General features: G+C 42.5%; 1 protein-coding gene across 1 annotated transcript in view; it reads left to right on the top strand.

The window, feature by feature from the left end:
• The window catches only part of ACTC1 (actin, alpha, cardiac muscle 1), a 5,468-nt gene extending 697 nt beyond the window's left edge, over positions 1-4,771 (top strand). The window contains exons 2-7 of the mRNA XM_010844185.1: positions 73-223; positions 1,354-1,678; positions 2,449-2,610; positions 2,739-2,930; positions 3,712-3,893; positions 4,441-4,771. Of these exons, the coding sequence (XP_010842487.1) occupies positions 95-223; positions 1,354-1,678; positions 2,449-2,610; positions 2,739-2,930; positions 3,712-3,893; positions 4,441-4,584 (1,134 nt within the window). The 5' untranslated portion in view covers positions 73-94 and the 3' untranslated portion in view covers positions 4,585-4,771. The remainder of the gene's footprint in view (positions 1-72; positions 224-1,353; positions 1,679-2,448; positions 2,611-2,738; positions 2,931-3,711; positions 3,894-4,440) is intronic.
• The last annotated feature ends 15,309 nt before the right edge of the window (positions 4,772-20,080 follow it).

The following is a 20,080-nucleotide window of genomic DNA, read 5'->3' as shown; positions in this document are numbered from 1 at the left end:
CCTCCGGGGGAGAGGACTAGGCCAGCTCCGCAGGCACTGAACTTGGGCCGCCTTGCTCTGCTCCACCTGCAGACCCCGCTGAAGCTGTGCCAAGATGTGCGACGATGAGGAGACCACCGCCCTGGTGTGCGACAACGGTTCCGGGCTGGTGAAGGCCGGCTTCGCGGGCGACGACGCGCCCCGCGCCGTCTTCCCTTCCATCGTGGGCCGCCCGCGCCACCAGGTAAACTTCACCCCGCTTCGTAGTCCCCAGCCCTATTGCACACCCTTCTCCTGCCACCTCTTCAGCCCAGCAACCAAGGAAATGACTCACTTGACCCTCCTGTTTCGTGAACTTTTTAGGTCAGATAGAAAAAGATGAATTAGCTTCAAATCCGAGCTGACAAGTAACAACTTACAGCCGCCAACAGACCAGGAAATGTGCATTCCACACCCCACCCCAGTCCACTTCAGGGACACAGCTCGCCAAGGGTCCAACTCCCTGGTGTGAAAAGGCAGCAGCTTCTCTCAGTCCTCTCTTCCTCTTATACATTTCACCTTACTCCTTGGCCTTTTTTTTTCAGTCCTGTTCAAAACTCATAATAATACAACTTCTCCCAGCCAACCAGGGGCCAAGCCACATTGCTCCCTCTTGTTCACAGCCAGTTTTTAGGGCTCCCAAAAGATGCAATCTATCTGCTTCCTGGCCATTGCATTTTTAGAAGCCAGGCGTGACAGAGGCAGTAAGTGCGTAGTGATAGTGACATATCACCTTGTTTATTAAAAGAGACACGATGCTCTCTGGCTGTGCCATAATGCCTGGCCAGACAGACTGCCAGGGAGGAGAGGGTATTCCTCAGTGTGGGTGACCATGGGTACTCCAGGACACTCTAGATTTCACTCAGGCTGGATTTCACAGACACAACGATAATGGCATATATGTCCTTCTTTTTAGGTTCACTTGATGAATGTCAAAATCTTTTCTGAGGAGACATACAATGTGTCATTAATACAGTCATTCCACAATGTAGTCATTTATATTCCAGTTGACATAGGTGATAAGCTTAATAATTTAATGAAGACATTATGGCAATTTAAAAATGAGATGAAGCTCAGCTTCTTCAGTGAAATAGCTTCATTCCTCCTCACCCCCAGTTATATTCTAAACAATAGAATTATGCCTCCTGAGAGTGGGGTGGAGAAAGGTGCAGGACTGATTTTAAATGATATTTCTGAATTGGGGTAAACTATTGTTTATTATTTCTGGTATTCATAAGATGCCCCTTGATTTGGGCAGTTAGACAAATTAATTAGGCATTGAATACATTCCTGACATGGAGGAAGCTTGATTTTCTAATCTCTTTCTTCTTGTAGGGAGTCATGGTGGGTATGGGTCAGAAGGATTCCTATGTAGGTGATGAAGCCCAGAGCAAGCGAGGTATCCTGACTCTCAAGTACCCCATTGAACATGGCATCATCACCAACTGGGATGACATGGAGAAGATCTGGCACCATACCTTCTACAATGAGCTCCGTGTAGCCCCAGAGGAGCACCCCACTCTGCTCACCGAGGCTCCACTGAACCCCAAGGCCAACCGTGAGAAGATGACTCAGATCATGTTTGAGACCTTCAATGTCCCCGCCATGTATGTGGCCATCCAGGCAGTGCTGTCCCTGTATGCTTCTGGCCGTACCACAGGTGTGTTTGGATTGTAAGGTGTGCGATCATGAGATAGTCTGTCTTAATTACACTCCCAAGTCACTGACCTTGCAAGGTGTGCGATCATGAGATAGTCTGTCTTAATTACACTCCTAAGTCACTGACCTTGCTGTGAATCAGTTTCCCCAATGAAAAAAGAATGATCTCTTTCCTCACACTCTCTGGGAAGGTGTCTGTGCCAAGAGAGAGAGGTAGCAATAGTACCCTGAGCACGCTTATTTCTAAGAGCGGAAAGAATATGGAGTTAGAGCCTTGCCTTGCCTAAAATATGTGATGTCAGATATTGAGGCTCTGCACAAACTAGTAGCCTGGAATGTAGCAATCGGTGTGTGTTCACATTATCTCAGCCCCTGGGCAAATATCTCCAGTAGAGACAACCCAGAGAGAACCTACATTCCCTACGAGGTCTGAGTCAAAAAAGAGAAATGTGTAAATTAGATGTGAGGAAAAACAAAAAAACACACCTGGAGGCTTGCATAATATGCTAATGACTGGTAAGAGGGATGGTCATTTGAAAGTCTCCTGGGGAAATTCTTCTACCACAATATTTAAAAGGATGAGCTGTCGCTGGCTTTAGGCTTAGCATTCATTATGCTCATTTTTATTCTTCACGTCTAAGGGATCTAATTTTATCTGGATCTTTGCCCAGTGCTAGTATCTCTTAGCCAAGAGTGAAAGTAGGCTTTGACATGGCGAAAGCAGTGGTGTCCTCAGAGATTTACCTTGTTTTTGCCTACTTCCTCTGACAGGCATTGTTCTGGACTCTGGGGATGGTGTGACCCACAACGTCCCCATTTATGAGGGCTATGCCTTGCCCCACGCCATCATGCGTCTGGATCTAGCTGGTCGGGATCTCACAGATTACCTCATGAAGATCCTCACTGAGCGTGGCTACTCCTTTGTCACCACCGGTGAGTCTGTGTGTGTTTCATCTGCCACAGTAAGTGTCTGGTTTTCTCCTCCACCAGTGACCCCACCTACCTCTCCAAAGCTGATGTCATTCTTCAGAGCTTACCTGTGACCCCCTTTATTTCTGCAGCTGAACGTGAGATTGTTCGTGACATTAAAGAGAAGCTGTGCTATGTTGCTCTGGATTTTGAGAATGAAATGGCTACAGCTGCTTCTTCCTCCTCCCTGGAGAAGAGCTATGAACTGCCTGATGGCCAAGTCATCACTATTGGCAACGAGCGCTTCCGCTGCCCTGAGACGCTCTTCCAGCCCTCCTTCATTGGTGAGTTGGATGGTCTGGTGCAGAAATGCAACTTGGGGCTTCCAGAGAAAAATCTATTATAATCAACAATGATTAAGGGGCCCTTGTGTTGAAAGTAGTCATAGCTTGGAGACCCGCACAGTTCAGCCTCAGGTCCTGATGGCTTTTGCAGGGATGGCCATTCCTCCTCTGCAGCAATGATATGATAAAGGATGACACACCGGCTTCATCTTGAAACAAGGAATGAGATAGAGTAGTAACGGAATAATCCATATCTGCAAGGAAGAGATGATGACTCAAGAGTGCTGACTTATTCTGGTAGATTCCATCACCAAGTAGTTAGACCTTACTTCTGAGTCACTCATTATTAAGTGTGATAACAATCCTACTTATAGTAATAACTGGACACTCACGTGTCACTGAACATCTTTCCTAAGCAGGGATTTCCAAGAGGAAGCTTGCCAGTATCTTATTTTAGTCCATAAATAAGAATGGCATTCATTTCACATGAATGTGTGTCTCATGCTTTTCTATTACATCTCTATAGGTCTGATGGGTACAGTGCGTGTTCCCTCCAAACAGGTGCTAAAAGCAGTTGTTTGTGTCTTGGCAGTCTGTTGTAGATTACTCTCAGCACTTTTAAGACATCTGTTCCACAAAACTCTGCAGTGTATCTTATAGAGGAACATATGTTTCAGAGACAAATGGTGACAGTTTACCAACACAGAGAAGTCTTGTTCTCTTCCCTCCACCCTGGCCCCATGGCCTGAATGCACTGTGACTTTTTTAAACTTGCTCATAGGTATGGAATCTGCCGGCATCCATGAAACAACTTACAACAGCATCATGAAATGTGACATTGATATTCGCAAGGACCTGTATGCCAACAATGTCTTATCCGGAGGTACCACCATGTACCCTGGTATTGCTGATCGCATGCAAAAGGAAATCACTGCCCTGGCTCCCAGCACCATGAAAATTAAGGTAAAGAACTTCTGTGGTGGGGTAGGGGGAACCAAGGCAGGTCTCCATATACCAAGCAGAATTCCTAACTCCTTTCCCCTCACACAAATAGCTTCCTGTTCTCACAGAAACCTTTTGCTTTTATAGCACCTTTTCTGACTTTTCTGGCACTTTTCCCAAGATAGGAGATTTTAAAACACTTTGAAGCAGTGGATAAAAATAAATCTTTGAGGAAAAAAAAATCTAAATCTTTGAACACATTTTAAAAGACCCCAACTTTCAAACTAGGCTTCACCATGCCTATAGCTTATTGCCACATATTCTCTGGTTCAGAGAAGTGGGGAACTTCTATTTTACAGAGTCTTTGATCATGGAATTTATGAAATAGAGAAAATGCATTCATCGTGAGTCAACCATATTCATTTGTAGGATTACTGAGCTTATTCATTTGTATCACATTATAGCAACTTGATCACCAGTGTATTTTCTGTGAATCTCCCCACCATGTTGCTTTCTCTGTTGCTTGGAACCTCAGAGTTCACTGGCAGTTTTCGCTTTCCTTCTACAGATTATTGCTCCCCCTGAGCGTAAGTACTCTGTCTGGATTGGGGGCTCCATCCTGGCCTCCCTGTCCACCTTCCAGCAGATGTGGATCAGCAAGCAAGAGTATGATGAGGCAGGCCCCTCCATCGTCCACCGCAAGTGCTTCTAAGGTGCCTTCTCTCTTAGTCTACATTACATTCAGGATGATGGTATGATGCTTTTTGGAGTCTTCTGAACCACCCTCCCTCATCTCTCATCAATCATTGTACAGTTTGTTTACACACGTGCAATTTATTTGTGCTTCTAATATTTATTGCTTTATAAATAAACCAGATCAGGACTTGCAACCTACAAAAGCAAGCATTTCTTATTTCTGTTTGGGGTTTGGGGAAGGGGTGGGATGGGGCCAATGTTTGCTTGCTCAGTCTGTGAGCTCGTATACTGATGGCCTTGATACCATGAGCTTTGTAATATCACAGCACCACATAAGTTCATCAGTGTGACTTTTAGCTGGGAGCTACAATATTAAATTTTGATTTTACCCTTTGGGACTGAATCATGAAGATAATTTATATCTGAAAAGCAGATTCGGTTTTCAGTTCAGTTCAGTTGCTCAGTCATGTCCAACTCTTTGTGACCCCATGAACTGCAGCATGCCAGACTTCCCTGTCCATCACCAACTCCCAGAGATTGCTCAAACTCATGTCCATTGAGTTGGTGATGCCATCCAGCCATCTCATCCTCTGTCATTTCATTAGTGTGATTAGGTTTAGGTCCACATAAATGAGAAATGGATTGGAGAATACAGTTTGTGAAGATTAGTTTCTATGATAACACTGAAAATTGTGGTTTTAGCACATGTTCCAGTTATTTTTGTGACTTTGCTGAAGCCACATAGATATGGGTAATGAGAAAGTCAAATGTTATTTTAAATAGATTAGTATAAATTCTCAATTCACAGTCTTTTCCATTGTCTTCCTGAGGGCCAGGCATGTTAACAGTGAAACACTGAGGCCAGCTGACAGAAAAGCCCAGCCATACCCCATTCCAAATACTCCCTAAGCAAATCAAGACCACTGTGAACGTTCAAAACAAACATGAGGATGGGGAATTCTCTGGAGGTCCAGCTGTTAGGACTCCGAGCTTTTATTGCTGTGGGAGCAGATTCAGCCCCTGGAACTAAGATCACACAAGCCACATGGTGTGGCCAAAAACAAACACCGAAAGAATGTGAGGAAACGGGCACCAGATACCTCCGCCTAGTCAGTGACTGACTTGTGGGACAGACATCTTCAGGCTCTTCAGTTCTCTGAAATCTTGGGATCTTGGGTTGAGTAGAGTGAAGGCTCTAAAGTCCTGAGGGGTTAAGGGGGCAGAAACGCACAATATTCCCTTCACTCTGTGCTGTACTCTTTGCAAAGGACGTTGGGGATAGCACCTCTATCATACTCTGTCTTTGAGGGGTTCACATACACACTACTCAGAAGCTCCCAGTGTATGTGGTTTGGGAGGTTTCAAGGAAATGGACATATGAGTATGGGTCTTGAAGAGTGGTTAAGAATTAAAGAGGTGGGAAAAGGAGGGAGAAAATCTCAGCAGGAGACAAGGCAGACACCATCACACAAAGTACAGGCAGGCTGGTGGGAACTGATGAATTTTAGGCCATCAATTTGGAAAGGTAGATTTCAACCTGATTGCAGAGCTTTAAAAATTTTCACCTTCAATTTAATTGTTGATGAACTGTTAGACCATTTGTATGGGTATGTGTGTGTTTCCACTCAGTCGTGTCCGACTCTTTGCAACCCATGGACTGTAGCCCACCAGGCTCCTCTGTCCATGGAATTTTCCAGGCAAGAATACTGGATTGGGTTGCCATGCCCTTCTCCAAAGGATCTTCCCAACCCAGGAATTGAACCCAAGTCTTTTACATCTCCTGCATTGGCAGGCAGATTATTTACCACTAGTGCTACCTGGGAAGCCATGTAAGACCAATTGAATGAAGTTAATTAAACTTTTATCTATTGATGAGAGAATTAAAACACAGATTAAGCAATGGGTACAATGTTATATGGGCTTCCAGGTGGTGCTAGTGGTAAAGAACCACCTGCCCAGGCAATAAGAGACACAGGTTCGATCTCTGGGTCGGAAAGACCCCCTAGAGTGGGAGATGGCAGCTTACTTACTTACTTCTTGCCTGGAGAATCCCATGGACAGAGAAGCCTGGTGACTTATAGTCCATGGGTTGCAAAGAGTCAGACAAAACTGAGTGCACATGCCCACACACACACACACACACACACGATGTTATATAGCTTCTTTGCGGAATACCCAAGGCAGGAACCCAGATTTTTTGGCATCTAATCTAATGATTCTTCTACAACAATCTTTTCTAACTTAGTCATAGTTTATCAAAAGTAACCACATTCTATCACACACTCTTTTGAGAGTCTGGGTTCAAAATTCAGAGTATTTATAGCTCATCAGACAATCTTAATAAGTTCCCAATGTCATTATCATTCAAGGTAGTAATTATGTCTTTATGTTCATTCACTTATAAAAACATCTCTTGATCCTTGATTCTGGGCCAGGCACAGTAGTAGGTGTGGGGGACACAAAGATGGAACAGAGCACATTGGCTGCGCTTAGAGCTCCATATTTAGCACAGCTAAATGGAAGTCTTTCTTTGCATTAAGAGTTAGAGAATAAATAATTAGTGACATTTACATAAGATACAATAAACTTTACTGTAGATTTTCCTTTCTTCTCCCAACTATTTCTTGTAGCACAGATAGATTGATTTAAAAATTAAGTATCAACCAGAGACAGATTTGGAGCATGTATGGGAAGATACTATTTAGCCAGTCTCTGTGTCTCTTTTTTCTCAAATTGAAAAGGTTGTAAATTATGAATTTTATTCTCTAAATACAGTATTAATACTTTAGGTTTAGGCAACTGGCTTCTGTATCACCTGTGGTTCTTTCTATGTGTGAATGTAAATGAAATGGGTATTGTTTCTGCTTAAAAGTGGAAGTTTTTGGAATCAGTTTCTGATATTTGTATCAAAAGTGGAAAGTACACAGGTTCTTATTGAATTTTGAGGTTTCCTCATCTCGGCTTGATAGGGTATAAGATATTAGAACAAGTGACTCTTCTAATAATCATACTTAAGAAAGGTATTAAGGCAATAAGATTTTTCTTAAGGCCACCCTCACATGTATAAATTGAAATGTCTGCAGTAAATAGATCTTGGTTAAGATGCAATGTAAAACAACCCATATTGATCATGATATTTTTCTCAGTCTAAAATGAAAGAAGTAGTTGGATTTATTTCTAAGATTCTTAAACACTGTGTCTTTATTTTCCTTAACAATGGTCACTTCTTAGCAATGGTTATTATGTAGATGTGTTTAAATAATTAAAGTGTAGAGTTAGAAAAGGATAATAACTGAAGAAAATGGAATAGAGAGGTAGGATCAGTTTACTATACCCTGAGCTAGATACAATGTCAGCCTAAAACTGGGTCTCCACCTTCCTCTCCACTTCTTCTATGGAATCTATTATGGCCTGAATTATGTATGGCACTCCCAACCCATCTTGACCCCTGCCACAATTGCAATTCATATGTTGAAACCCTAACCTCCGCAACGTGACTGTATTTGGAGACAAGACCTTTAAGGAGTCATTAAGGTTAAATGAGATATAAAGGTGGGGCCCTAATCCAACAGGACTGATGTTCTTATAAGAAGGTGAGCTACCTGGAGTGTGCCCATACACAGGAAAGGGCAGGTAAGGGCACAGCAAGAAGGTGACTGTCTGCCAGCCACAGTGCAAAAAGAAAGAAGAACACAGGATCCCTACACCTTTGTTCTTTATCTCCAACCCCTGACTGCAAGCTCCAACTTGATTCTCCTGGATTCCCTATGGAGGGGAAACACAGTTCTTGAGGCATGAGCCTACTATGTTCTCTCCTCTACTGGCTTGAGGATTAAAGCCATTTTTCTGCTTCCTCCAAACTGTCTCCGTATTTTCATACTTGGCTCCGGTGGGCAGAGAAAGCCAAGATTTTGGCAGCAACAATCTCTCCAGACTCCACTGTGGCCTGGGGATCCAGAAACCCAACAATCTCTGTAAGACTTGATTAGCCAGGTGTTGAAAAGGAAATAAAAAGTCAGACTCACTTTATGATTAAAATTACATAAATACCATAAATATTTCCTAGGAACTAATAGGTAGGGAAGAAATTTCAAGTCTTTTAGGCCTGAAATAGCAAAAGTTGTCTGTATTCAACTTGAGCTCTTCCAGGCTCATTATAGAAGGAGTCTCTCCTTCAGGCAGAGCTTGGCCATTGCTATGGCAACCAAGCCGATATTAGGAAGAAGGGGGAAAATGCAAAAGTCTGCCTCTGGTCACTGGTGAACTCAATGCTAGACAGTAATTTCTGCAATTCACACAACGGCTCTGCATGCAACAGATGTAATCAAGCTTCCTTTGAGGCTCTGTGGTAAAGAATCCCCTGCCATTGCAGGAGACTAGGGTTCAATCCCTGGGTTGGGAAGATCCCCTGGAGAAGGAAATGGTAAACCTCTCCAGTATTCTTGCTGGGGAAATCCCGTGGACAGAGGAGCCTGAGGGGCTAGAGTCTATAGGGTTGCAAGAGTCGGACACGACTTAGCAACTAAACAGCAATAACAAAGATTGACTAGTAGGATAAAGAGCTTCAGTCAAGCATAGCTCTCTTGAGTCCTCTAGTCCTGGGCCATCTCTCCTGCCAGGGAAAGGGAGCTGAGTCAGAAGAGATGTAAGCAGGGGTGGTCTGCAGTTCCTCCATGGCATTATTTGCTAATTGCTGTGCACTGTTTTACTGCAGCTTCCTTGGGAATTGGGGTTGGGGAAGAGAGGCAGAGAGAAAACAGACCCAAGGGAAGATTGCAGTAAAGCTGAACTAAAATGTGGCATCAATAGTAAATGAAAAGTGAACTCTGGAGTCAAGGGTAAGCAAGAGATGAAGTCAGTAGGTTTAGTGCTGAACACAGAAAGATGATTTGAGGAACTCTGGAAATACTACTGGATGGTGACATCATATTGGGTAGGATATGATAGAGCAGGCAACGTGTGGGAAATTTAAAAGCAAACCTGCCTAAGCAAAATACTGAAATTTTCCCAAGGCATCTTTAACTCTAGGATCTACGCTTTGGACTTCTTTTCCAGTGCCTTCAACCAAGGCTGGCCACCCAGGAAATTCTTCCTACTACTCATATGGTGATGACACTTGCCTGACCTTTATATGCATTCCTCAAAAGCAGGCTATGCTAATTAACATATTAGTTACCTAATTACCTAATCTGTTCCTGGGGAAAAGTTAGAACATATATTCCCACTAGAAAACACACTCATAATTTAACAATAATTTTTGGCGTTGCATGGGCTTTCAGTCAAAAAAGATTTGAGTGCAAATCCTAGTTCTGCTGTTGACTAGTTGCCAACTAGTGAAGTAAATTAATTACCTAAACTCTCTAAACTTTAGAACAGAAGGAGTAATTAAAATCATGGTCCAAGAGTTGTCATGGGAATGTAATGGTATCATGCATTTAAGACACTAAGCACAGTGCCCCTCAGGAGGGCATTTGGGCTCCAGATAAACAACAAAGTTTACTTCCCTCTCTCCCCTTTTTTTTGTTTCTAGCATAGATTTTGGGGGCTTGGGTTGGGTGGTAGACAGGGAGGTGAGCTGTAAATGTCTCTTTACATTGCAGTGGTTTCTCTATTCGTTGCTGTTTAGCCACTCAGCCATGTCCAACTCTTTTGTGACCCCATGAACGGGGGCCCACCAGGTTCCTCTGCCCAGGGACTCTCCAGGCAAGAATACTGGAGTGGGTTACCATGCCTTCCTCCAAGGGATCTTCCTGACCCAGGGGTCAAACCCACGTCTCTTATGTCTCCTGCATTGGCAGGTGGTGCCAGGGGTCTTTACCACTAGTGCCATCTGGGAAGCCTGTATTTCCTGGTAAGATCTTTTAATTCTATTACTTAGAACTTTTCCTCATTCCTCTGCCCTCCAGACTAGCTCCTATATGTTTGAAACTCAGATCCAAACTTGCCCAGATGCTCATGTATCCATTTTGGGAAACATATCATCAGTCATAGAGAAAGCATGAGGGTCAGGGGGTGTCTCTTCAGTGTTTTCACAGTGCCTTGTTTCTGACTCTACAAAGCATTTACAGCACATGACTACAACAGTTGGTGCGCACTTGTGAATCTCCTTAGACTGAGCTCGGGGGAGAGATCTATGTTATTAATGTGTGTGTGTGTGTGTGTGTGTGTGTTAGTCGTTCAGTTGTGTCCGACTCTGTGAACCACTGTCTGGAGGCAGCCAGGCTCCTCTGTCCATGGAATTCCCCAGGCAAGAATACTGGAGTGGATTGCCATTCGCTTCTCCAGAGGATCTTCCCAACCCAGGAATTGAACCTGGGTCTCCTGCATTGCAGGCAGATTCTTTACCATCTAAACCACCAGGGAAGTCCATGTTACTCACGTGAGTATCCAATCCTATTACTCAAACAGGGATTGCTGATAATAAGACATTAAAGTTTTCTTCATTAAAGACATTGAAAGGTACTTTTATTTACACATTACTCTGGGCTGCTCATCCCAACTAACCAAGAAGTATGATGATATTTTCTTTTTTATAGTAAACTACGGATTTGGCTCTGTGCCCTCATCCTTGCTTTTGCATAAGGAAGAAATTATTCCATTCCCAGAGCTTATTAGGTGGCTGGCCAGACAGTTTTATCCCCTGAACAACTGCAAATAGAAAGCAAGAGGGGTCAGTCTATGGCAGTGTGATGGTGGGCTAAAATGTCCTTTGACCCCAAACCTTTGGGGAAACATTTTCATCTCTAGCATCAGATACATGGTGCATAGTCTTCCTTTGTTCCTTCCTTCTGACTAGTTCCTACAAGCTATAAGAAGTCAGTGTTAGTTGCTAAGCCATGTCCAACTCTTTGCAACCCCATGAACTGTAGCCCACCAGGCTCCTCTGTCCATGGGATTCTCCAGGCAAGAATACTAGAGTGGGGTGCCATTCCCTTCTCCAGGGGAATCTTCCTGACTCGGGGATGGAATCTGGGTCTCACACATTGCAGGCAGATTCTTTACTGTCTGAGCCACCAAGGGAGCCACTTATGGTGGCTACAGTGGCTAAGTTCCCACAAGCTGTTAGAACAGCCAGAGTGGGTGAGAAAGCAGGCAGCTGCAGTGCGGTAGCAGCCTCCCACTGCCCTTCCCAACCCTCTTCCCAACCCTCTTCCTGAACAATTGCTTGTAAACGCTCTTCTGCAGCCAGTGGGTGTCCTCAGCAAGGAAAGCAGATATACAGGATATACTTATGTTTTGCCGAACTAAGTTGGGTTAGAAACTTAGCTTACGTAGTGGGAATCCTTACTGCTCCCTGGAATGAAGTAGACATGGCTTCTTCTTTCGGGAGGCAGCTTTTTATCTTTGTGCTTCTCACATTGGCCACCTTTAGACCAGAGCAACTTGACCTCACCAAAAGGTTGGGTGCCTAAAATAATGATGAGGATACTAATGTTATTATTTAACAATGACTAGGCCCTTACCTATGTCCTCCACTGCACTTAAACCCTTCAAATCTATTATCTAATTTAACCAAACAATGAATTACTATCCCCCTCCCCACCCTTTTTGATGAAAACTGAGAGCTGAAGAGGCCATTTGCCTTAGGTCAGGCTGCTAGTAAGTGGCAGAGCTGAGCATCAGCACTCTTGGGGTGTGGCTCCAAGTCCCCTGTCAGCAGTCCAGACGGTCTCAGCATCCGTGAGGACAGCTAGAAACCAGAGGACACCCTCTCTCAGCATGCAGTCAGATACTAGTCCAGTAAGGAGTTTCTGAATTCCGGTCATATTCTCTGTGTTCAGAAAGGATACATATATTTTTTCTTTTTTTAGAAAGGAGCTTTAAGGAGAAGGGGGAAAATGGTGGGATGAAGTGAGAGAGTAGCAGTGACATATATACACCACCACATGTAAAACAGAGAGCTAGTGGGAAGCAGCTGTGTAACACAAGGAGCTCAGCCCAGTGTTCTGTGATGACCTAGAGGGGTGGGGTGTGGGGTGTGGGAGGGAGGCTCAAGAGGGAGAAGATGTACAGATATACTTACAGCTGACTCACGTTGTTGTACAGAAAGAACTAATGCAACATTGTAAGGCAATTACCCTCCAATTAAAAAAACATAACCTGCCAAACAGTTTAAATCTGGCTAGGGGAATTGACTGTTTGATTGACTAATTGATTAGACCAACGTTTACTCATTGAGATCTGTCTACTGGGTGCTGGGGACAAAACAGACATGGCCACTGTACTCACGTGGCTTACAGTAGAGTGGTCCAGGGCGCATGTGTGTGTGTTGTGGGGGGAGGGGAGACAAGCAATAGATAAATCTGCAAATACACAGCTACCCAGATAGAACATGATCTCAGCCCATGGAAGGAATAACAGAGTGCAGAGAAAGGAGATTCTAGTTGAGAGGAGGGTTTTACTTAGATAAGGCTGTCAGGAAAAGCCTCTTTGAAAAGGTAACATTTAATCTGAGAACTGAAGAAGGGAAAAAGCAAGCAGGGAAAACAACCCCTGCAAAGACCTGGAGGTAGGAAAATCTATCATGTTCAAAGATGTGGGAGAACCCAAGTGGATGGATAGTGATGGGGGGATGTGGGGAGTGGGGTAAGTGATGCTAGAGAGGTGATCAGAACACCCATCAAGGGCTTCCCTGGTGGTCCACTGGCTAAGACTCCATGCTCCTAATGCAGGGGGCCCAGGTTTGATCCCTGGTCAGAGAACTAGATCCCACATGCTGCAACTAAGAGTTCTTGGGCCACATCTAAAGATCTCGCAGGCTGCAAATTAAAAAAGAAAAAAGGATCCTGCATGCCACAATTAAGACCTGGCACAGCCAAATAATAAAAAGAACACCCATCATACAGAGCCTTTAGACTACTCTGAAAGTGTAGATTCTAAGTGTAACAGAATGATCCTAAAAGGTTTAAAACATAGAAATAGGAACCATATATTTTAAAAGCTTGTTCTAGGTACCAAGTGGAGACAGGATTTGAGAAGCAAGAATAGAGACAAGTAAACCACTGAGAAGCTCTTTGATGCAGGTGGGATATCGTGGGCCTCAGACCCAGAGGAAGCTGTGAAGATGGAGCGCAGTGTGGACAGGGTCCAGATGGATCTCCTAAGAAGCCATGACAGGATGTACTAGTGGGCTAGAGAGGGCCAGGCAAGAAGAGAGAGTGCCACGGAGGCTGCCCAGGCTGTGGTCTTGAGTGGACAATGAGTCTTCAGGGAAATTAAGATTTCAAGGTAATTCAAATGCAGCTTCAGCCCAGCATTGGAAAGGAACGTTTTGCTCTCTCAGACCTCAAAAATGGGATCTGCTCTGGGTCTTGGAACTGCTTTCTGGGAGAAAGGGAGAGAGATTGAATGAGCAGGGAGTGGTTTTGGGGACAGGGAGGTGGTGAACCGAGCGGGGAGTGTGTGTTGGATTGGGACCTGATAGGGTAAGGGCCACAGCATGGATTTTACAGACACAGGTGGGCTGTGTTCTTGCCTATAACACACAAATGATGATAGAACTGTTCTTTGAAGTTGCTGGTATGGGATAAAGTCAGCACTATGCTCAGGCCTTGGCACATACTGGGAGTTTAACTAATGCTCAGTAATTATAGTTATTGATATTGTTGTATTTGCATATAGTTATATTTGGCACATATATATTGTATGTTAATATACATGCATATGTATGTGTGTGTGTTGTAGAAGAATTGAAAGACAAATGTAGAAATTTGTATTTGATAAGAAAGTGTGCGTGGTTCTGCTGATGACACTTCCTGAGAAGTGGTTCACTGAATGATATTTGAATTCTGGCACCTGGGCCCAGAGCAGTCTAGTGATTAGAGAACCTTACTGAACCACCCAATAGTCCAAGAGCAACTAGAGAAAGTAGGGAGCGCATATTCCAAAGACTGAGACTGTGGAGTTAGATTCTCCTTCATCTATCAAAGAAGAAAGTCAGGAAAGTACGGCTTCATGATACAGGATATAAAGAGTTTGATTAACAATCATCATGGCCTTCCATTATAGGAACTGTTAAGAAAATCTAAATTGGCTTCCTGAATTCTCAGTGCAGGAAGAACTTTTTATACACTTTTGAGTCTCCTTTCAAGTTGAAGGAATTTATTTTAAAACTGTTTAAATCCTACAGCAAAGGGCAGCCATATTCTCTTTTATACCCATTACCCTAGAGTGTCAATTCCATTGTGTTCTAATAACTGGTTTGATTTTAATACATAAAAGGAAACTCCAGCACTGAAATATAGTCTGAGGATTCCAGTCTTTAAAAAGAAAAGTGTAGGTTGGTAGGGAAAAGAGATTCAATAGGAAGAATTTGATTAGTGTTTACTCCAAACATAAATCTTAACTTGGAGGACATAAAAGTATGCATCCAAACTCTGAGAATAAAGTACGATACAAGGAATAAAAAATCTACTGTAATGTTCACTTGCTGAAATTGAAGCCTCCATCAGCCTGGGTCCTCACAAGATTAGAATGAGCAGCACCCTCTGCAGACTGAAAGCATGAGTCAGACACAAACTGACCACTGAGACTGTGCTTGTTACCACTGCACAACTCAGCCAGTTCTGGCTATCATCACCAGCTTTTCACTCACCTCTAGACGATTTCACTTTGCGCTGGGGCTCTGAGGTGACTGAATGCCAATGATGAGCAATATATTTCGAATAACAAACATAATCCTGGACGGTTTTTATTTCAGTCAGGATGGTTGTTCAGGGTGTCCAAAGTGCCACACTTGTCAAAAATGAGTTTAGTGTTGGGCAATTTTATTCCATGTTTGGAGGGAGGGCATGGAATTTTGTTTTTCTTTGGCATGTGAATGAAATAGAAAATGTATCTGAAGTTACCCCACATACATCTTGTTGGTTCAACATGTGAGTAGGAGGCTAAAAATGAAGAGTTTCATCCAGGTTACTTTGCTTAATCTATGTTTAAAGTTTGCACCTGAACTGGCCTCATCTTGGAATTATATAACCTTATTGTTTTACAGCTTCAAAATATCATTCACATATACAATTCACTAAGATTTGGACACGACTGAGCAACTGAACAACAAAAAAAATACAATTCAACTGTTTTTTAGTAGTTTCACATGTAAGTGCTACCATGGCCACAGCCAACTTTAGAATGTTTTCATCACCTTAAAAAGAAGACTCAGTACTAAAAACTAAAAAGGGAAAAGAGAAGAAAAGGAAGAAGCCTCAGACTCTATAGCTCTCACTCCATCGTAACCCACCCCTCTTCTCTCACCTCCACAAGGAATTAGTGGGATGATCTGCTTGCATGTATCTTCTCTCCATGGGAGAGTAAAATTAGGATTCTTGTCTTAATAAAGTCCTCTATTGCAAGAGACATAAAAAGAATGATCAAGGTTTTTGCTCATGTGATTCTGCATCAGCCTCTTTCCTCCTGGTGGCCAAGAGCCTCCTCTGCAGAGAAGCCTTCTTGAGATACCCTTCTTGATTGCACTCCTGCTTCGCCTCCACTCTTTGTTTGCTTGTTTTATATCTCATATTATGTTTGTTTCAACTTAACTTGATTAACGTGTAATTTAAATAAAATAAAATGTGCCATCCTAAGCATGCAATTCATTTTGCCAAATGCTTATAATCCAGTAACCACCTCAATCAAAGTATAGTACATTCCATCAGCCCCTAAATTACTGCTCCTCTTCCAGATTTAACCCTCTCCATCTCAACACCAGAGAACCTTTTTTGTCACTATAGATTAGTTTTGTCTGTTCTCAAATTTCATAATAATCATAATAATTTAAATTGTTCATTTCTTTTCAGTTTCTACAACTAGATCTTTTTATACAATTCTTTTTTATTGAAGCATAGTTGATTTACAATGTGTTAGCTTCTGCAGCAAAGTGACTCAGTTATACATATACATATATCCACTCTTTTTTAGATTCTTTTCCCAGGTGGGTCATTACAGAATATGGAGTAGAGTTATCTGTGCTACACAGTAGGTCCTTGTTGATTATCTATTTTTTTCTGTAAATTGATATTAGAGTAGAGTTGCTTAACAACATAGATTATTTTTTTACTCACAATTTTCTAGCACAAGGCCAGGCAATGCCAGAACGAATAAATGCCAAATCATTCTATTTATCAGCTTTAACTTAAAAAATTGAAGCAGCTAAATATTTGAGAGTAACAGTGTAACAGTGAGGATTTGATTGCAAGGGTTAGGGAACAGGAGTCTTATTCATCTTGTTTGCTTTCTTTCTTTCCCTACCTTTCCCCTTTTCATCACAACAAGGACAAAGGAAGCCTCGGATGGGAGAGAAAGCTGTGTTAGGAGTCACATTCCTTTGCCTTTGGGCAAAATGTGTTACCATTTTGAATGAACAGGTAGAAATAGTTTCATTCATTTGTTTTGTAACTTTCAACTTTGAGCTTTCAATTTCCTTGATGAAGACATTTTAAATCTGTGCCCTTGATAAGATACGAGATTCACTCAAATGGGATCTCAGTTTCTGAAAATACAGCTGAGATTTGTGTTCTATCAGCAAAATCATAGCAGCTCTGTGAATTTTTGGCAAGATATTTCTCTCAGTGCATTGTAATCAAGCCTCATCACATACCTGTGAACTGGCCTCTCTCATTCAAGCACAGGAGAGGAACGGGTCATGCTCAGCGTCTCTTCCTCACAGAGGCAGGAGCTGAGGCAGAGACTCCTAAGGGCTGCTTTTCCTTGCTTCTTTCCATGCATTCATTTCCGGTTTGGCAGTGTCTGCATCCCCCTTCAGCCCAAGTTCTAAATCTCTTTCTCTCTCACTATCTAGGACACATGAGAATTAACCTACTCATGTAGATTACAGGGCCCCAGCCCTCATTAACCTTAATATTGAAAGAAATACAGCTTTTGCAGTAGGAGAAGTGAAAATGCCTTTCCTTTCAGCATAAATAGTGGCACCAGTGTGAGCCAAGGAGATGGGTTTTTTAGGTGGTAGTTCATCCCACACACGCATTTGCATCCAGTCACTGATAATTTCACATGGATGATATTTCTGGATTTGTGGGCACCTTGATACAGCCTTGTAAAATTGCAGCCCTGAGGTGATTTTGGAGGAGCTCAAGATGCTGTCTATTCTGTGTTTTCTTCATGTCCTTTGAATTAACAATTCTGTCCTGAAATTCTCATCTTCCTTCCCAGTGGATATTCAACTGGTACCTGCTGCAGGACAGAAGAGCTGACATTTCTCTCTCAAACGCTGTAGTCAATGTTCCCTTGACCTCTTCTTTGCCAGACATCAGGTGCTCCGTCTGTCCCCTATTTGCCGGGCCTGACCTTTGCTTTAATGAGATTTGAGTGCTGAGCAGATCTCAGCCATGTCCTCATCCCTCCTCTATGGAAGATGCAGCTTTGGTTGATGACCCTTGAGTTTGGGGAGGACAGTAATGATTATTCAGGGATGGGGAAGAGGCAAGAGGGGACAGGATATAAATTCATAACTCAGACAAGGTTAGAGGAATGCCGAGGATGGGCTTGAACCTCAGAGAAGGCAAAACCAGAAGACAGGTGGAATGAAAAGCTGTTTAGAGCAGCCCAGGCCATGACCTCTGGCTAGCAGTACAGTTTCTAGAATCAAATAGAGAAGTTGGGCAATGGGCTGATGTACAAAGAAGTGGGAGCTTGTCAAACTCTTTCGTTTCTAAGCCCGATGACACCAGAGGAGGGTCAGGCTTTCCCAAGAACACTGGGAAATTTTTCATTCATTCTCTTCCATTGCTCCCACTTGTCTCTTGATTCAGGCCAACAGGAAAATATTGATTTGCCTCCAGAATGATCTAATACCATTTAGACCTGTGTTCTTCAAACTGTGGATCAAGATCTATTAAATGAGTTTTGAATCAGTTGAGTAGGTTTCAGCTAGCACATACACTCCCAAAACAAGCAGGGCAGAGAACAGAAAATATCAGAGTATACTGTATGTAGTGAGAGTAAATAATATTTTGTGAAACTGTTTTAGTCTCTATGTGTATGTATTAAGTTGTAATATGGAATGTATTTTGTGGATCATGGTAAAAAAAAAGTTTAAAATCAATGGTTTACAATGATCAATTTTCATATATTATTAAAAAACTTTTTAGTAGGAAAATATAGATAAATAATAACAATAGCAAATTTACCTAAAATAGCAATATAGTAAGATAGACCCTGTACATCATCATCTAGTTTCCAAATTGTCTTTTGTAGATACTACAGTTCTATTTATTTCCTTCAGTAATTAAAACTTTTTTTTTCTCCATACTACTAAATTCAGGGGAGGTTTCAGGTAGAACTGAAGTTATCTTTCCTAAAGGTTCAAGCTGTGACTATTTCAAATCAATTAGGAGCCTTCCTGAGAGGTTAATTACTGGGGAAAACAAGTTTGGAAGAAAAATGGAGGCAAATCTCACAGATGCTGCTTGTACCCAGGGCTCTGTGCTTTTCCTAGAGTCAGTGATGTCTCCTGGTTTAGTTCGATGTTCTCCTTTGTCCCCAGCCCCCTTACAGAATAGAGAAAAGTAGAGCTGGGTGGGACTGGAGAACACTCAGTCCAACTTTTGTGTCTTATAGATGAAGAAACTGAACCCTAGGAGTGGGAACTGGGTTATTACCCAAGAGAGCCTCTCATCTCAAGGCCCTTATCCCCCAAGCCAGGAGCCATGTATATTTCAGATACAGTGAAAATTTTTTTTTTTTTATACTCAGCCTTAACCTCCTTCTCTGTTTTTCCTCCAATCTCCTGAAATGGGCTCTTGCTCTTCTAATCCACGAATTGGTATTCTTTATATATTTGTGCAAAGAAATAGAGGAAAACAACAGAATGGGAAAGACTAGAGATCTCTTCAAGAAAATTAGAGATACCAACGGAACATTTCATGCAGAGATGGGCTCGATAAAGGACAGAAATGGTATGGACCTAACAGAAGCAGAAGATATCAAGAAGAGGTGGCAGGAATACACAGAAAACTGTACAAAAAGATCTTCATGACCCAGAAATCACGATGGTGTGATCACTGACCTAGAGCCAGACATCTTGGAATGTGAAGTCAAGTGGGCCTTAGAAAGCATCACTACGAACAAAGCTAGTGGAGGTGATGGAATTCCAATTGAGCTATTTCAAATCCTGAAAGATGATGCTGTGAAAGTGCTGCACTCAATATGCCAGCAAATTTGGAAAACTCAGCAGTGGCCACAGGACTGGAAAAGGTCAGTTTTCATTCCAATCCCAAAGAAAGGCAATGCCAAAGAATGCTCAAACTACCGCACAATTGTACTCATCTCACATGCTAGTAAAGTAATGCTCAAAATTCTCCAAGCCAGGCTTCATCATTACCTGAACCATGAACTTCCAGATATTCAAGCTGGTTTTAGAAAAGGCAGAGGAACCAGAGATCAAATTGCCAACATCTGCTGGATCATTGAAAAAGCAAGAGAGTTCCAGAAAAACATCTATTTCTGCTTTATTGACTATGCCAAAGCCTTTGACTGTATGGATCACAACAAACTGTGGA

This window comes from Bison bison, unplaced genomic scaffold (assembly GCF_000754665.1).
Source record: "Bison bison bison isolate TAMUID 2011002044 unplaced genomic scaffold, Bison_UMD1.0 scf7180017864197, whole genome shotgun sequence".
Taxonomy (NCBI): Eukaryota; Metazoa; Chordata; class Mammalia; order Artiodactyla; family Bovidae; genus Bison; species Bison bison.
The sequence above is the reverse complement of the archived record's forward strand: the minus strand, read 5'-3'. Positions and strand labels throughout refer to the sequence as shown.